Source organism: Taeniopygia guttata, chromosome 4 (genome assembly GCF_048771995.1).
Source record: "Taeniopygia guttata chromosome 4, bTaeGut7.mat, whole genome shotgun sequence".
Lineage (NCBI taxonomy): Eukaryota > Metazoa > Chordata > Aves > Passeriformes > Estrildidae > Taeniopygia > Taeniopygia guttata.
The window spans coordinates 36122455-36142091 of record NC_133028.1 but is presented as its reverse complement, the minus strand read 5'-3'; the positions used below and the strand labels follow the sequence as shown (position 1 = coordinate 36142091).

The 19637-nt window shown below is 38.0% G+C and overlaps 1 protein-coding gene across 4 annotated transcripts in view; it reads left to right on the top strand.

Annotated features, from left to right (window-relative positions):
* The window catches only part of GALNTL6 (polypeptide N-acetylgalactosaminyltransferase like 6), a 434988-nt gene that overhangs the window by 379895 nt on the left and 35456 nt on the right, over positions 1-19637 (top strand). For all 4 annotated transcript variants that reach the window (XM_030271350.4, XM_072928381.1, XM_072928379.1 and 1 more), the window contains 2 exons: positions 6900-7017; positions 13462-13569. In XM_030271350.4, coding sequence (XP_030127210.4) covers positions 6900-7017; positions 13462-13569 — 226 coding nt within the window. The remainder of the gene's footprint in view (positions 1-6899; positions 7018-13461; positions 13570-19637) is intronic.

The window sequence follows — 19637 nt, the reverse complement described above, 5'->3', positions numbered from 1 at the left end:
TGAAATATTAAAATTACCTTCTGTCCCCACTTCCCTGCTTGTGTTTGAAGCAGTTTTTGTGCATAAGGGTGGAGTGGGGGCACTCACTGATAGTACTGTGGAAGAACTGATCAAAGGAATAACATTTTTCCACATCCTCAGCTCCATGGCAGATCACATCCATATCATTAACTGTGTGTCTCATCTGGTTAGCCTAGTGTGAGAGCTCTGTCTTCTTGAGTCAGAGTCACCAGGGGCAGTCTGTGGGACTCTGAAGAAAAGCCAATTCCATCAGGATGCTAGGCAGCAGTATTTTTAGAGCCTTTGCTAAAAAATCAGGAGAAGGTTATTGTTATACTTCCACTTATTCAAAATCTTTGCAACTCAGAAATGTTCTAGAAATGACCTTCACTAGCTATTCAGTCTGATCTGGTGTGTGAACAGTAGCAGGAACAGAATGAAAAATCACTGAAACTCCAGGTGCCATTTCCTTGCAGCGCTTTAATACTAACCCTTCTCATTTGGTGTCGTACAAACAGAGCCAGAGCCTGAATACAGCAGGACATCCAGAACAAGCAAAGGCTTATCTTTTGTGTGGAGTTTGTGGTGGTGATTGTAACTCAGCTGCCTTGTTGGTCTTTTTTTCAAAATCCCCAACTGCTACAAATTTGCACATGGTGCTATACAGTAGCATGTAGTGTATTTCTCAGAAGGGCTTCTTTTTCCTACTGGTCATTCCTAAAACCACCCAAGCTGCTGGGTGTACACCTTATGTACAAAGCTATTTTGGGTGGGCTGTCATGTCTTTAAATCTACTTTAGTCTGCAATAAGTACATAATGTTTTAGAGTTCTAGAAAACATAGGGCTATAGTAATCCAAATAACTTAGTCAAAATCATCTTTAACTTTTAACAGCAGACTCCTGATTGGATTTGTAATCTAGTAATCTGCCTTGGGAGGACAATGCCTGAATTAAAAGACTATTTTGAAAATAAGAACTACTTTCAGCCCAGTGGTTATGTTTCAAAAGGAATCATTTGTTATCTTTAATGAAATTGAAAATTTCTCCTTGAGTTTAAACTTTGCTTATGATGCTATAGTGGGTTTAATTAAATCAATAAAGCAAAAGTAAGCCTTGGAAGATAATTTTCTGGTTTATATTTTTCTATCTAAAGAAATAGGTTTATATGTTTCTGTCTAAAACACTGGATAGCAATTCTGTTCAGATACTGCCCCCATATGTTCTGAGAGAATTTCCTCAAAGATAGTGATGGGATTTAATTAATTGTTGTAATTCATGGAAACATAGAATCAAATCAAAGTTCAGCAAAAGCCAGGAAGCCTAAAGTTCCTATTTTTGAGACAGCTGATACTACTTTACATCCAATCTACCCTTATTTCTACCTTTAATTTTCAAAGAGTATTTTCAAGGGACAACTATGAATGCAGATAATACCCACCAATATGAAAAGATGTTAATCTGACAGAATTGTTTCAAATTGTGTTTAAAGGTTGTTTTTGTTTTCTCCACCAGTTCTTACTTCCTACTAATAGATGGAAGGATGTGTCCAAGATCCATCCCTCCTCATGACATGAATGTGGCTCAGCTGAGGGGCTGCTCTCAGCTCTGCTTTCTTGCTTTTGCAACACTCAGACCTCAATCTTGTGAGACTGCTTGTGTATTAGATTTGTCTCTTTATTATGACTTCCAGCTGTTAATTTGCTCCTCAGTTTTATCCTGAATACTGTTGCCTGCAGGATATTTCCAGAAGCTTTCATTTATTTTTACCTTCAGGATGCTCATTTGTGCTGACCAGCCTGCTTAGTTTGTGTGCTGTACATCTCCTCTTACAATAATTCAGACAGATTTCCCTTGGATTATGAGACGTAATTATGGAAAGGGGAAGCCTTTCCTTCAGAGTCTTCAATCTCTACCCAGCTCACCTCTTTTTCATTAATTTTCTACATATGAGAGGAAAGGCTAAAAAGGCCTCCTCAGCCACGTAAGAACTCATTGCTTTTTTACAATACAGTTTTTTAAATGAAGTTTAGCAGTGTGATAAGAAAAACAAGAATGTGTAATTAAATTACAGTGGAAACTTTTATAAACTGAAAGTCAAGTACTTTCAGAGGTTTCTTTGTAGCTGACTTTCCACAGCTTTCTGGCTCACCATTTGAAGTATGGGGTTTTATCTTAATATTTCCCAAAACAAAATGGAGTTTAAAAATTTAATGTGATGCTTGGAAGCTAAGTTTAATACATCTTGGCTGCTACCTGTTTCATCATAACAATAAGTTGAACTGGTAGTTTACATAAATTTATCTAGGGTAAAAAAGGAACATTTTAGTTAAAAAAGAAAGAGTAACTGCCGTAGGCTAATGTTACAGAGACAGATTTTACTTTCTGAATGTTGATGATTTTATAAACAGTGAAATGGGTCATGTTGTTAGAATGGATAAAAGATAAAACAATGCCTTACAGAAATATTAAATGTAAAAGAGTTGGTACATTTAAAAATACATTTTAATTATATTTGATTAGAGAATTAAGTGTATAAAGTGTTCCACTTTTTTTTTTTTTTTTTTAGTTCTTGATAAATTTTAACTACTTTGACATCTTTTACTATGCACAGTGTAGAAAGTGTCTTTAGGTGGAGCAACCACTAAATTTTTTTTTGTAATTTATTTTCTTAACCTTCATGACTTTCTTGCCATCTGATCCACTCCTCTTAATTTCAGTTTGGTTTACTTCTGCATTCACTTCCTCCGAGTTGCCAGGTTTTGTCACAAACATTACATATGCATAAATTGTAATTTGCAGGTTTTTTCAAACTTTTATTTAGGATTAGTGTCAGCTTCTGCTCTTTGCTTTGAGAAGCTTTGATATAGTATCAGGAATCACTGCAGAGAAAGCCTAGAGTAGTCACCAGTGAAACAATGTAACTGAATTTATTCTCCCTCTGAGGTGCCTTCATGTGGTAACACTAGGGTGAAGGGATGTTTCTTGCTTAACAAGGCATTGAAATTCATTATAAAAAATGCAGAAGCCTAGCTCAAAGCTGCATTCAGTAGGTCACCAGTCATTTCTGGGGCTGCTGCTGTGCCAGCAGCAACATGGCCCATTTCCTCCTTTTCCATTGCATCCCTGATGCCACGAGGTCAGTAGGACCTAGTCCTGATTTCTGCTGTGGGCTATTTGCCTTGTTTTTGTATAATGTGTCAGTGGTTTGGCACTGAAGGTCAGTTTGTCTGCTGTATCCTGCACAGGATGGACTCCTCTCTCCAGCATTCATCCGTCTCTGTTCAGCAGTTCAGCACAGAGCCTTTAATCAGTGAGGGTTATACAGAGAGGTGCAGAGTGCAATATGTGCCATTCCTTTGATTCAATTATAATGGCCAAATTTCAGCTCTTTCGGGCAGGTGGCTCCTGTCAGTGTACCTACTGTGCATGTCATCCAGCAAAGTGCTTTCCCATTTTCATTTCCCTCATTTTTGTTCTGCAGGCTGTCAGAGTTCCTTTTCCCTTCTCACAAATCCTTTAGTTCCACTCTTGCAGTATAATGTGTCTAAGCCCTGCTATGCAGTTCACTTGTTTGCAACATACCACATTTGTTTCTATTGCAAGTAGCTTCACACTCCTTTAAAGTTCATGTCATTTTCCTCTTTCCTTGAAAATTCATAGGTGAAATTATCTTCTTCCTTCCTCTGCATGTTAATTGCAAGCAGTTATAAAAATCTTTGCTGGCTACAGTTTGAGCTACTGCTACACTTCTTTTAGTGCAGTTTTTTGTTTGTAAGCTATCTTTTTCCATTAAGCATTTGCCTGCCTTTTTCTCAGTCTATATTTTTTTTCAAAGCTAGTTTTGTGAGGTTTAGGGGAGGTTTTATGCTCTAACTGAACCAAATTCTTTTTCTGTCTCAGCACAGCAATCTTTGACCAGTTGGGCCATTTTTCTGTCAGCTAACTTTTACTTCCAATATTGTTCCTTCATGTATATTCAGTGAGTCTGTGCAGTAGTTCTCAGGTGTAGCAACTTTACCCTTCCAGCTTTTCTGATGTTTTAGGGGCCTTTGTCATTTTAATGTTTTGACCATGAGCACTTTACAGCTTTCCACTGTAATTACTCACATAATTTTATGCTATAATAGCTCAAGTCTAATTGTTTAAGCATCTGAGTAGGACATTGCTTGAAAAAATTGCTTCTACAAATATAGCTTTGTACTTGACATTTTTATACAGAAGCCACTAAACAAGAGATTAATTCTTCTCCTTTGGGCTCAGTGCAGTTCTTTTATATGTGTAAGTGATCCTATTGATACATAAGGACTGTTCATATCAGCCATGATTGCAAGACTGGACTCTTGCCTTCATATTTTGGACACAATTTAAGGCCTGTTCGACATTAGCTGCTTGTGGCATAGAGGGGAATTCATGCTGTGCCAAGCACTCAGTTTCACACAGCTTATTACTAATTCCACTCTAATGAAAACCAAAAGGCCATCCTGCTTTTCCTCTTCATTGCTCTTCTTACAAAACAACAAATGTCAGAACATCTTGTGGAATAGGAGTTAATGGGTCAACATTACATTCAATTTCTTCACTTTTTTTTTTTTAGAAAATGCAAAAATTATGGGTTCGCTACAGTTCCAGTCATTAAGTAGTCTTGTTAATTGCAATTAATATTCTGAACTTTCACATCTAAAGAACAAGGGATTTCATTACTCAGGATTTATCATTGGAAAAAGCTATCTATTCAAATATAATCTGTAAGTATTTGCCAATAATTTTTGAATTTTAAGTCTCTGATTTTTTTATCTTCCATCTGATTTACCTGCGGCAATTGCCTTTTTTATAAGGCATTCACTGTACTGAGAAAAGTGCTTAGGAAAGATATTATGTCTATGAGAAGTAGAGAAATCCTGCATTTTCCCAGTGATTTCTGGGACTACATTTCTTTTGTCAGTAGCAATTTAGTTATAAGCGTTCTTGTTGTAAGTCCTTCTCTATAAAAGGACATTATATTTTGATCATTTAAAACCTGAAGTCAAAAAGGACATGTAATTAGATTTACGTTGGTAGGAATTGAAAATGTATTGTAGCAGTCAGAATCCTCAGGAGAAGGTTTCTAATAAAATCTCTGTTTAATTTATTCGTATGTGGAAATACAGTCAATATTGAAATATGAAATGTCAATAAAAGTTAAAAAGTATTAGCATTCAGTGTATGTTACACTGCACAGACTTGCCAGTTTGGATTTTTTCTTTGCAAAGCTTTGTTTCTCAAAGCTTCTGTGTGCTTTTAAAACATAATCTCTCAAGGCAAATTAAATTAGTCTCTAAGAGTCATGAATATGGGTAGTTTAATTTTTTTTTTAAGATACCATATAGAAGTGAAAGGAAAATTATCTCATTACCATGAATGCAAATGAGGGGATGATTTTCTAGCATTCATGTATGGGATTCACTGGCTGTGTGATGGCGGCAGAGACCACTCAGCTGTTTGCTTGCTATTTTATTATCTCTACTGATTTGGACAAAAGACAGCAATCAAAAAAGTGTTAAGGCAGAATATTACATTAACATGATGTCCTCTTTAATAAACTTCTAACTTATGCATGGATTCCTGAAATATTTACCTGTCCCAAGTTCACTGCCAAATCCTAAACCAGTGGCAAAGGGGGGTTTTTATTTTCCCCGAGCCTCTGGGATGATACCATCTGCTTCCATAGCCCCAAACAAACCATCATCAGTAATTCAAAACAAAAATCCCCCAGGATGGAACAAATTTGCCTTGGGACTTCACTGCTACAAGGCACAGGCCACAAGACCCAGTTTCATGTAGGCTCTCTGCTAAGGAAACTTTGCCTGGAAGCCATCCAGGTCTCCTGTGGCTTTGTCTTCTCTAACCAGCCATCAACATGAATGTGTTCCTTCTGGCCTCTTGCTGTAAAACTCATAAGGCTAGTGTTGATCTGCTCTGATGGAATTGCATAGTTGGGTTGGACTTTCTTAAGCGTCTTGTTTCCCTCCTGTTCAGCATAGATGCCTTTGTATTCCCCTTCCACCATAAATTCAAGGAGTAAGCTGAAGAGCAGCATTTGAATCCTGAGAGCTGTCAATGTATTTACTGCATTAGAAACGAGGTCTTCTTGGTACTGAAAGAAAATAAAAAGAGAAAATGCTTGTTTACCAATAACTAAATTCCTGCTTATAAATTTACAATATGTTTTTGTCATTATTTTCTAAAAATAACTTTCAATATCTCATTTGTTTTCTATATTGCCTGTGATAAAGACTTAGTTAATTTAAGAAAATTCCACATATTTATTAATGGAATAAATGGAAACATGGGAAGCATAGCAAATTATTTGCCTATAAGTCACATTACCACTGTGAGACAGATTTGAGGAGTTCTAAATATCTGCTTAGGAAAGCAGATATTTAACTCCCAAAAGCTTCTCTTCAGCCATCCTCTTTCACTTTCTGCCTTTCTCTAGCGAGCCCATATGAGACTGAAATGAATTGAAAACTTATGCTCACTTTTAAATGCACATTACTTCACATGGAGTACTGAGACACATTAAGTACTTTGGCAGGTTTCCAGAGTCCCTTTTGTTTCTGTTACTTAGCAACAAACAGAACTTTTGGGGAGGCTATTGGTTTTTTGGGCTTGGTTTTGTTGGGATTTTTTTTTTTAATGAGTTTGTGCATGATTGTCTACCATTCTCTAGATCTACCACATTGTGTGTTTCTCATCTCGTGCCTCTTTTTGGATGAATAAAGGTAAATATTGTTTGGTTACACTACTATCATCTGTATTTATCTATGCATTCAAACATTCCTACAAACACACCCAGAGGGCACAGACAGGTGGGCCAAACATCTTCATTATTGTTTGTGTTGCTTTGTTCATCCTTCAGGTCTCCTGTGATGGCTGGAGGTCTATTTGCTGTTAACCGGAAATGGTTTTGGGAGCTGGGAGGCTATGATCCAGGATTAGAAATATGGGGAGGAGAGCAGTATGAAATCTCCTTTAAGGTAAGTCATCAGGTCACTTTATAGAATACTTCCTGGCTGGTGTTACCATGATGCTTTCATTCATCTGTGCTTCTATCTTTTTTAACTAAAATTAATTTAATACAATATTTATTTTCATTAGGAATTTCCACAGTGCCATAAGCAAATGCTCCAGAAGCCATACAAAACTCACTAAGTGCAGCTCCGTCTGAAAACATGGTAGCTTACCACTGTCAAAGAATGAAGTTTCACCTTTTCCCTTTCATCAAGCCTTCTCCACTTACCTTCACTCAGATGGTGTGTTTGTGCTCAAGTGTTGAGCTCAGTTCAACAAGCCAACAGAGAACTAACCAAGCAATAATCCCAGCAAAAATTGAATAATTTTTCTGTCCAGATCAACAAGTTTAATCATCTCTGGGGATAGGGTCCCCTGGAGTCAGCTCAAGAAAATGGGTGGAAATAGAGAAAGTCATGGGAAGAAAGACTCCTTTCAATAGCAGTGGATCATTAGAGGAGCTCAGCTGCCATGAGCTGTTGTCTGCAGGCCAGCTGTTCCAAAGCTGACATTTTAAAATTGCATTTAAATTATTGTAATGACATACGGGGAGTTTTCAAATGCTCAGGTTATGTTCAACCAGCCGTGTTATAGTATACCCTCGTACCCTGTATGTGGACACATGTATTGAAATCAGTAAGTTGGCATTTACATGTAGAGCTGAAAGTCTTGTTACTTTCTACATGTAAGACAGGTGCTTTTATTAGTTTGCTGAGGACTAACATGTCTAATTTTGAAAACTGAGTTTATTTTCCAGTATACTCAAGGACATAAAAATTTTACCTCATGGTCTCTACATGCGAAGTTTTACAAGGGCTTGATAGAATTTCATGACTTAGATTATTTGAGTCAAACATATTTGGATAAAGCTTGGAACTGAAATTGCAATTCAAATTTAGCTCCAGGATGTTTCCAGCCTACTTCCAAACTCTGTCAGTGTAAAGCTCTTTAAATAAATGTAGCATGTCAGCCATGACTAATATCAGATATCTTGCAGCTGAGTTTCAGCTGCAATTAAAACAATGCTGAGGCCATTCTATTGAATGAAATGTAGTGTCACCCAGCACTGGTTTTCCAGGCTGTCTTTACAGGAGTTCCAAGAGCTGCAAAATGTTTTGCATTAACTGGCTTACTCTTTTGTTTCTCCAAATCATTTTTATACCTTGACAAAACAAAACAGGAGGGCAGGGGAAACTCAATAGCTAGAATATGTTTAGAATAGATTGATTTCCCTTCCATCCATTTAGATTTCAGAGGCAAATATAAGTAGTTACTTGTAGCTGTCACAGTGGTCTCCGACAGGTCACCCATGATTTTATTATCCTATTTCAAATATTCCTTTTATTCAGCATCGCAAAGAATATACTTGCTCTCTCCAGACTTTGTATAGAACCAACTGGAAATTGAGGTACCAGATTGTCCCAGTGTGTTTTGTTCAAGTGAAAGATGGGTTTTTTTTGGAGGCAGCTGTGGCACACTGGGTCTCATTTCACTCATATCTTTGGATCTATCTAATTAGTATATAATAACCTTAGAGTCCTTGTCCTTTCTTACTAGTGTTAAAAGAAGAAAAAAATAGTCTTCAGAAATTACTGCCAAATAGGAGTAAATTCCTGTTGGAAGAATTTAAGAAATGTAAATTAAAAAAAAAAAAAATTGCTGTTTGGTTTGGAATAGCAGAAATTGGAAAAAAAAATCACAGAGGTGGAAGAGACAAACAGAAAGAACTGAGGTTTATTATGTCAGAATGACCATATTAGCTTGGGAAAGGTTTCTGCTTCAGCAGATTCTACTGTAGCTATAGATTTAGTTATCTTAAAACTTACTAAATGAGGGCAAGTTGGCCAGACAGTTCAATTTACCAGATCTGTTAAGAAAACTTGGTAAGATAGTAGACTTGCAAATTGTTCCAAAGTCAGTGAAAGTCAGTAAAAAATCCAAACAACCAGACTGGTTCAGCTTCCTTGGCTTCACTTGAGTGAATCTAGAGATGACAATTTACTCTTTTTGTAGAGCATCCACATCTATGGCCTGTAGAAGTGTTGTCAGACAGGTGCTGTGTGTTGATGCCACATCTTTAATTTGCCTGGCAAATAATTACTTGGAGTACTCTGGATGGTGACACGGCCACAAACTGCCTCAAAATATGACTTCTTCATTAAATAGTTTCTTAGACTAAATTTTACTTAAGAAAGTGCTCAGGATATTATTTTTTGGCAACATCAGGATCTTTTTTTTTTTCATTAAAAAGGTGTATGACATCTTGCTGACAGTACTCTAAAGTGTGTGCTAGACTTGTGAAAGCTGGCAAAGCACTGGAACTCACCTGATTAATAGCATCTCTTCACAATAACAAGGAAAGCCACTATTTGGGAAATCCTAGATTTAAATCTGTTAGACAGGCACAGTTTATGTAGTAATCAGCACAACACAGAGTAGCAAAACATACTTATGTCCTGTGTTTCCTGAAGACCCTTGTGGTTGACCTTGGCTGTTTTCCAGGTGCCCAGCAAAGCTGCTCTAACACCCCCCTCGTCATGTAAGTAAGGGAAAGGAAATATAACAAAAGGCTCATGGATCAAGATAAGGAGAGTGAGAGATCACTCACCCGTTAGCATCATGGGCAAAGCTGACTGACCCGGGGAAAAAATATTTTATTACTGATCAAATCAGAGTAGGGCAATGAAAAATAAACTCAAATTTTAAAACACTTTCCCCCACCCTTCCCTTTTCAACTTCACTCCCTATTTTCTTCTCCTCCTCACTCTCAGGGGAACGGGAAATGGGGACTACAGTCAGTTCCTCATATGTTGTCTCTGCTGCTCCTTCCTCCTCAGGGACAGGACACCTCACACTCTTCACCTGCTCCAGCATGAGGTCCTTCAGGGGCAGCAGGTTCTCTGTAATCTCTGCTCCACCATGAACCCCGTGCAATCCTTTGCACTAGACATTCCTTAGGCATCGTAAATCATACCTTAACAAAAATGCTAATGGTGATTCCCTAGCCTCTTGAAGGTAGTCATCTGTATCTACAGTGGTTTTATCCTTATCCATGCCAATACATTTTCCAAATTCTCTTCATCCTTGTTTTCCACAACACACCTCCAAGTTCATTAATCCCTTTCATTATCATCATAATCACTATTAATTCCCTCCACAGCTGTCAGTCTTGTTTGGAGACAGGGAGAGAAGGAGCATTACCACTTGTTAGTGCAGTTGTAATCTATATAAAGGACTGAAAAATGTGGAATATTGCCAGTTTTCTCAGAATTTTAGAGGTGCTGGTGAGTATTGTTGAAATACCCACAATCATCAGTTCCCAGTTTACATGGTACAGTTTTAATATTTCCTGACAGGAAATCCCACTTCACCTCCAGTAAATGGCTTTGCAATTTGCAGACCCATTGACTGTAGATTTGCAGTCAGTGATCCTATTTTTTCAGGCTTTTTTTTTTTTTTTTTTCATTTAGAGGAACATTCTCACTGTGTGTAAAAGTTCACAGGAAAATATTGTTCTTTCTCCTTTTCTACAACTGCCAAATCCATTCTTTTGGCTTATATTTCAAGACTGACTGAAAAATCCCATTAAAAATTTATATTCTTATTTTCTACTTCTTCAGCCCCACTGTTGTAATACATTTCTCCTGTTTGTAGTCCATCCTTCTTGCACAATATGAAGAGCACCAAGTTGTTGCCTTTGCATGAAATACTTTATATTCCTCTTCCACCAGTTTGCTGTTTGTATTTTCCCTTCATTTCAATGTCTCTCACTGTTGTCTGTCTTGTTACTGACTCTCAGCAGCAGTATATTTCACAATTAGTTTGGAAGCCTAATCCAAAGTCCATTCAGTACCCTCTAAACCCTTTGCATAATTTGCTGTATGTTTATGTTCCTTTTCCCCAGTGACACATCCTCCACTGCTCAAAAATCATGAGTCTCTTACTACAGTAATTATGACTACAGTGTAGCATATGGATTGGAATCTCAGTCTTGCATGCACAGTATTTACATTTTTCAGGTAGTTTCCAGGCTGGATCACTCATAAACCAGAGAGATAAGGTGGGGGAATAACAAGAGAAGGCAGAATTCAATTTAAAAGACAAAGAAGTAATGTGAAAAGAGAGTGATTCACCCAAAATCCCACAGGAGCTGTAGAACAGAGCCACAAAATACATCTGTGGCATCTAAACTCCAGTCAGGAACAAAGCCACATAACCACAGCCTAATTTCTTTTAAAGCTTGTGTTAATGCCTGCTTTTTGCTTTCAACCATCCCTATAAAGTGTTTTGCAACATTCTCTTGGAAAGAGCCATATAAAGATAAATTGTGAGATAGTCTCTAGTTGACACATAGAATACTCTTTTGATCTTTCCAGGCTGGAATTGCATTATTTTGGTTTCATCTTTGTTTTTTATACCTCAGCTGCAGACCAGATTCATTGCTTTTGTAAGGAGACATTAACGATCCTGAGAGTTTCATTGCTTCTGATATAATTTTGCCAAATGTCCCACACCACCTGAGTTTCTTTCATGATATACTGGAGGTCTGTAATACTTAACACAGAAGTCATTCTCCAATTTCTTGTATTTAGTGCATGTGACATAAAAATGCACATTTTAAAGACAAAGTTACCAGAATTGATCTTCTCAGGAAAATATAAAAAATGCTTTTAATACCATTCTGAAGCTGAAAGATAAACAGGAACAGATGCTAAATGTCCTTCAAGGCAGCCCAAGATTCATTTCAATTACCCTGCACAGCATACCTCAGGTGCAGCACAGCATTTTCAGGTTTTATATCTATCAAATATAAGCCTAACACAGTGTTATTTCCTCCCACTTGTTATTGCCTCAGCATATCTGACTGTGGTTTCATTTTTTTTTAACTGTTATCCTACTGCTTTAGAGTAAATGCAATATATGTCTACTGCAGCTCTTATTGCCTCACTTTAAGTACTATTGGCCTATATATATATATATATGCATGTATGAATGTATGTATGTATATACTTAATTTCTGATTTCTTGTCTTTTAAATTTTTGCTGGGGCTGACCTTTGAGTCACACTGTTATGCTGTATATTCTTCAAAGGCTAAGAAGCCTTGATTAAGCACAGTAATAATTTGTCTAGCCTTTGAAATGCCACCTCCATTTAAAAAACAAGAACAAATAGTTAACATAGGTCTGCACTTTCACTGGGGCACTGGGTTGTTTGAAGATAGACACAGAGAGCAAATTCCCACTTAAAAAAAGTACAAATGATGTAACATGCAAAGGAAATATTGTTAGAAAAGTAAATAGCATTATTTTAATACTCTTTCTTTTATGATATTTTACTATGTTTATGCACATTTTCCAGTGAACTAGCTATCGTGAGATGAAACAGGTGAGGATTTCAAGGTTTATTTAAGAGGTAGATTTTAGAAAATGTTTTTTTTAAAAGAAAATTATCCTCATGTCCTCATGGCATGACTTCATGCAATATTGCTCTGGGTGGTAGTAAGCTATTTTGGCATTGGGTCTCCATTCCCAATCCATCAGTATACTTCCTCCCTAAGAAGGGCTGTGCTTACTAAGACAGTAGATGATATGTCCAAAGGCACCTATCCAGAGCTCCAATGCCTTAGTCAATTCTGTGATGGCAGGCAGTAAGCAGCAGCTTTTGGAGTAGCTCTCAAACCTATCCAACTGCACATCATGTCCATGGAATTTAAGGACAATGCCCCACTGTCACTGGTTTCAAGCCTTCCTTAGACATTTACATTAGTATACTTAGGTTTGCTCTGTAATGAGATTAGATCTTCAAACATTTCATTATCAGGTCTCAGTTGGATGCTGTGGCTAATTGTTAAGGGACTGTAAGGGATGATACACAAATGATCCATAAGAAGCAGCTACCTAAATCACTTTGTAATTCAAGCCTTCACTCTAACCCCGGTTTTCACCTTTCACAGTATGACTAGCACAGTCAGGGGCTGAATTCCAGGACCAGACAGATATACCCACTATAACACAAATAGGCAAGCACAATGAAAGTGGCCAAATATAAACTCCCTTCCAACACAAACTGTCCTATTCCTATTCTTATTCCTATTCCTATTCCTATTCCTATTCCTATTCCTATTCCTATTCCTATTCCTATTCCTATTCCTATTCCTATTCTATTTATATATATTTTATAATTTTCTTTTGAACATACTCTGCTTTTGCACAGTGAGATTCTGGGTGGGAGAGCCTGCCACTTTACCATATCCCAGTTACCAGCATGCCAAGAAGGCCACCATGACTGTAGGAGGGGTCAGCACAGAATGATGTGGTTTTTTTCACATACACATTAGTTAAAATGTGCTTTTTTTGCCTCATTTGTTTCCAGGAATCATTCTTTCACTTGCTTTCTGTCTGCTTTCCAGGTGTGGATGTGTGGAGGTGGCATGTATGATGTTCCATGCTCTCGAGTTGGACATATCTACAGAAAGTATGTCCCATATAAAGTCCCTTCTGGAACCAGCCTTGCACGGGTGAGTAATTGGGTCTTGCTGTTTTTCATTTTCATTCATTATCAGTCTCTTCATTCCTTGTGAACCAGTTTCCAGTAAACTATGAAAATGGAAAATGAATGTTTCTTTATTTTTCTGAAATGAGATGTGCAATTACTGCAGTTATCCTGCCTTTCAGAGATAAGATTGCCAAGAATAAAATGCAAGCTTAAAATTACAGGGTTGGACGTCTCGACACAGAAGCACGTTTCATGCTGATTCAAAAGAACCTAGGAATAACCTAAGGCTTGTGGTTCTCAAATTGCACAGTGTTGTCAGTCACAGTTGTTGTAAGCAGGACCAATTTGAATGCACATTTTTTTATCAGTCAGCAGAACTGGCAGAATCTCATGGAAGGGATGTTTTCTGAGGCAAAAGGACTGAGTAACAATTATTTGAGTGACTGTCTGATTATTGTGTAAAATCTGGTTGTGGAATACAGCCAGCTTGGAGCTGTGAGAGTGAGAAATTACGAGACCTCTAGACATTTCTCAAAGACTACTGAACACATTTTTATGCCCATGAGAGGCTTTTTGCTCAAGAGAAAATGTTCTGTAACTTTCTGGAGATGTTCACAGGATGTCAAAAGATGGGACATGAAGGGCACAGATGTAGCTTCCAGGAAGATACTGGTATTTATTCATGCTTGAGTTTAATCTTTTCTGGTTTAGAGGATTTTTTTAATAATAAAATGGCATTAATATTAAAGTCTGCATATTGCCATAGGGTAATATTTTATGACTCATAGTTTTTTCTTAATAATGAAAATGTGGTATGAATAAAAGAATGAATTTCTTGCAATAAGGGGGAGATATTCTCGGTTTCAGCACTGCAGGACCAGACTTGCTGTACTAACTGCAGCAGAAAAAGGAGGCTGCCTGTGCTGCCTGCCTGACAGCTGGCTAGACAGAAAGAAGAATTTGCATTAACAGGGCATCAGTGTAGACACTGTGACACACAATTCAGTAATGGAATTAGTTGTGGGGGCAAAAACTGTATTGACTAAATTGTGAGATTAATATCTTCCCCAAGTGTGTAGCTCTGTGTGTTGTCAGAATTGCCCCATCCAGATTTTTGGACTGCCTGAATGAAACTGCCTCATTAATGATATTCCCTGCAAAAAATCACACACAACTGGAAATAAGAAATTCAAACCTCAGTCTCTGTTTTCTTCTGTTACAGCACATAGTATCTCATTAGAGAATATACTGTCTCATGCACTCGTGTAGGAGTGAAATACAGTCATTTTTATTCTGGCATCTTGCACAGTTCTGCACTTAAATGGCTTTCATGGTGGCACTGTGATGGCTACAACCATCAGGTAGCCACAGTCTGCAGCCTCCCTGTACTATTTCTCTTAGTTTGATTTCAATAAATAATTTATGAAATATTACTGAAAAAACATTTCCAGTTATAAATATGATATCTCTGCCCATGCACAGACTTATATTATTTTATAACTTGTGGGAAAAGATATAGTGGTGGGTCTTATCCTTCCATTCAAAATGGATAGTTCTTTCTGTGTTGTGCCAGTCCAAAACATGATGCTTAGGTAAATTTGTGAGATACAGTTATCACTAAAAGAAACTTTGAATTGTCAGATTCACAGCTTCTTTCCAGTACATTATCCTTTGCATAGCATCAAGGCTAACAAGAGCACAAGAGCATCTGTATGTTTTGGTGTTTTGGGCTATTTCAATAACTAGGCAAGAAATATGGGTTCTTGACCCATCATATTGTGTGCAATTTTAAGTGTAAAAATATTCTCTTTCGCGCATCCTTGCCAGAAAAAATCAAGGACAGATTAATCTTCAGCATGTCAGCCCCAAATGGAGCTGTTAGCCAAAATAATATTAGGCATCTATCCACAGGAGTGGCCTGGATATTTCAACCGTCTTTGCTTTATCCTCCAAATGTCATATTATTCAATGATTGTAATCAATGCCTTATGAGTTTTTTATTAAAGACTTCCTTCTAGTTCAAATATATAATGAGTAGCACTCACAAGAATATCTGGAAATATTATCCCCACTGCCAAAAGCAGTACTTTTCACTACTAAGTAGTTTCCACAAAGGTTTTTACTAAATCTTTTTCCACCTTCTGCTGTTTAAAGGAGCATGCCGGAGATGCATTTCAGAAATGAATGAGCCCTAGAAAGCCCAGCTCTGATTCTATAAATGATTGCAAGAGACCTTTGTTAATCAAGGGAGAATTTCCCTTGTGCAGATAATGCATAAAAGGTTGACAGATTTTCCCATCCTCTTCCCCAGCACCAGCACAAGGGAAATGGAGACTGGAATTAGGAAGAGAACAGAGCTTCCAGACAAATGCAGGCATAGCCCAAATCATGTCATGGATTTCCTTTCAAGCTGTTTCATCTTATGTTTACCGTTAAAATATAATCTTTAAAGTGAGCATTTTACCTTCCCTTGGGATTTCACCTCTCTTTATCTTTTAGCAGCAAGTTTCAATACACAGTTTAAGCCAGCTATGTAACACTTGACCAAGCTCAAGTATCTGTTTAGAGAGCATGAGAATCACGTATGCTTTAATAAATCAGAGACCTGTCAAAAGTTTTGTTGCACCTCCCCATCACTAAATAATAATTACTGTACCACACATAATAGTATGGATCATGACATTCATTTTCTCTCTTCCCTGGCACTCAAGATTGGGGAAGCTTATGCATATTGGTTGCTGCCACATCCCACATAAATTGAAAAGCATACACATATAAAACAGTAATATTGTTTGGTGGTGCAAGCAAAATTAAAGAAAGCCATAAACATGCATAGCAGATTTATATCAATAGGCATGCAGATGTCAACACTGATTCCACTTTATAACCTGGAAGCATCACATAATTATTCATTCATTCAGAACCTGCCAAACTCTGCACAAAACTGCAGTAAATAACTTATTTTGCCTGTTTGTTTTAGGTAAGGCATGTTTAGAAAGCAAACCCCCAGATTCTAAAAACTGCAGAATTGTTTTCCTGGATTATTTCAGTTGCTTTTTGTATTTCTGATTGTTGTTTCCCTTTTAACAATTCTAGCTAAACCATTTACTTTTATCCAGTTACCTATGAAACTGGACTTCAGAATATTCTTTGCATTTTCTTCTAGGTGTATCTCAAGTAATTATTTATATTCTTTAGTTTTGTATTTGCTTTTTGGGTGGTTTTTTTTCTATTTGTACTTCTATAAAAGCTGTAAGAAATATATCAATAAAATTTCACTGTTATATAGGATATGCATAGATAAACTAAGTTTCCAAATATATCTACAGAATTTCTTTTTCCTGCAGGTATTTTACACAGCATTTTAGGATTAGACCACAGAACATTAGCACGTTAGGGCTTTTTCAAGGGAGGGTCAATCCCATTGAAATTCAAATTGGATGCTAACCCAGCAGGGTGATGAATCCTAACCTTAAGCTGAATTCCTCCTTGTCTGTCAGGACAAGGGATCCCACAGCACAGTGTTCATCTAGCACATCAGGCACAAGCACATTGACATTTCTCTCATTACATGCTGTCACTGAATTGGAACTTGCACAAGTTTGGGTTTAGGAATTCAGCAGGTAAAAGTGGGCTCAGATTCCCACCTGAGCCATTGACTCAGCTTTTTTGTGTGGCTTCAAAAGGGATCGTCAGAGAAAATTATTATAACTATATCATCTGGTGCTCTGGCCATGCTTGCAATTTTGTCAGAGCTTCCTTTAATATGACTGTTTTGGTCTATTTTTTCCATCTGCAAACAATATTTAGGGGTTTCTTCAAGTGGTCCATGAACATTTTATATTCTTTTTCCAGGCAGATTAAAGAATCAGGACAATCACTTAGGTGATGGCTACATTTTCTCGTGACCAGAGTGTGCATGCTGTTCAGGGAACACTGCTGGCACTTTTGCAATCACCTCTGTACTACAAAAGACTGTAGCAAAAAGTCAGTTATGATTCAGCAACCACAGTAAGCAGGTACGTCAGCTTAGAACAGGCATGTTATTAAGGAATCAGGCAAGAATCACCTTCTTAGAGCAACTACATGATAAGTATGATTATTACACAACACAGCTGTTAAGTTTCCATTGTAATATTTTTCATTAAGAGATTTATAAATTTATTATTAAAATTAATTAAACTGAGATCTCAAACAGAGTACTTACCAAAGAAAATATTTAAATTATTATCCTTGACTTTGACAAGGCTTTTGACACTGTCTCACATAATATCTTCATAGGCAACTCAAGGGGAATTGGTTAGATGGGTGGATAGAAGGCTGGCTCTGTGAGGAAGAATGGCAGATCCCAGAGGGTTGTAGTCAGTGGCACAGGGTCTAGTTGGAGGCCTGTCACTGGACCCAATATTATTTAACCTCTTCATTCATTCAGAATTATTTGAATGAAGAGGCAGGTGTGCCTCCTCAGCAAATTCACTGATGACACAAAGCTGGGAGGAGAGGCCGATACCCCAGAGTGCTGTGCAGCCCTTCAGAGGGACCTTGGCAGGTTGGAGAGATGGGCAGAGAGAAACAAGCTGAAATTCAATAAAGACAACTGCAGGGTCCTGCATCTGGGGAGGAAAAAAACCCAGGCACCAGCTCAGGCTGGAGGCTGAGCTGCTGGGAAGCAGCTTGTGAAGAAGGACCTGGGGGTCCTGGTGGACACCAAGCTGTCCATGAGCCAGCAGTGTGACCGTGTGGCCAAGAGGCCAACGGTGTCCTGGGGTGCATTAGGAAGAGCATTGCAGCAGGGCAACAGAGGTGATCCTGCATCTGGTGAGTTCTCGCGTGGATTGCTGTGTCCAGTTCTGGGCTCCTCAGGACAAGAGAGACATGGAGCTTCTGGAGAGGGAAATAAAGATGATTAAGGAATAGGAGATCTGTCTTACAAGGAAAGGCTGAGGGAGGCCTTCTCAAGACCTGTTCAGCCTTGAGAAGGAACAACTGAGAGGGGACCTCATCAATGTCTGTCAGTATCTGATGGGAGGGTGCCAAGAAGATGGAGCCAGGCTCTGCTCAGTGGTTCTGAGCAATGGGACAGGAGGTAATGAGCAGAAGTTGATGCACAGGAAGTTCCAACTGAACATGAGGAAGAACCTTTAATGTGTGGGTGACTGAGCACCAGAACATATTGTCCAGGGAGGTTGTGGAGTCTCCCTCACTGGAGATGTTCAAGAACAGTCTGGACACAATCCTGTGCCATGTGCTCTGAGATGACCCTGTTTGAGCAGGGAGGCTGGACCAGATGACCACCGTAGTCCCTGCCAGCATCACCCATTCTGTGATTCTTTGATCTTCTAATGCTTGAATTAAAAAAAAAAAGGCAAAGTAATATTTTTGGTTTTGCTTTTTATATTTTCTGTAATTTCAGTCCCCTCACAGCTACATAGCTGGGAGCAGGCATCATCCTCACTACAACTAGAAACATCCCTGCCCCTAAACTCTGCAGGTTGGCCTTATGTAAAAGGTTTAGATTTTCCAGTGCATGGATCTTAAATTATTATTTTTGTGTATCTGGTGGAGATGCAAACTTTTACAGAGAGAACGAAATCCTGTTTGTGTTCACATGACGTCTGTGAAATTTCAGTTCTAGGTATTTGCAGACTACTGTCTGAAAATAAATAGGGTCTTGCCTCTCTGCCAGCTGTGCTAACTCATAGAAGATTTATTTGTATACCATATGAGCTTTGTCACCTAGTTAGAATACTGGCTTCCATGCAGATGCCTTTCTTTTATGCCTGCAGAAATCTCTTTATTTGGTTGGGTTTTGCTGGCTCTTGGAGTTTTTTACATAAATATTTCTGATATGAAACCCAGTTAAGTTTTAAACACAGTTATGTGTAAAGAACCATAATAAGAAACCCAAGAAGGGGAAATATTGACAAGCAGTAGCACTGTGTAAATTAGAAAGGAGTTAGGGGAGAAAGGGAAAGGTATGGAAACCCCCCCTCCCCCCCCCATTGAAGCTTAACTGATGTGAGCAGGTTAAAGTATTAAAACCTTAACATCACAAGACTGTGGTTAGTATCCAGGAAATGCTTTATTGTT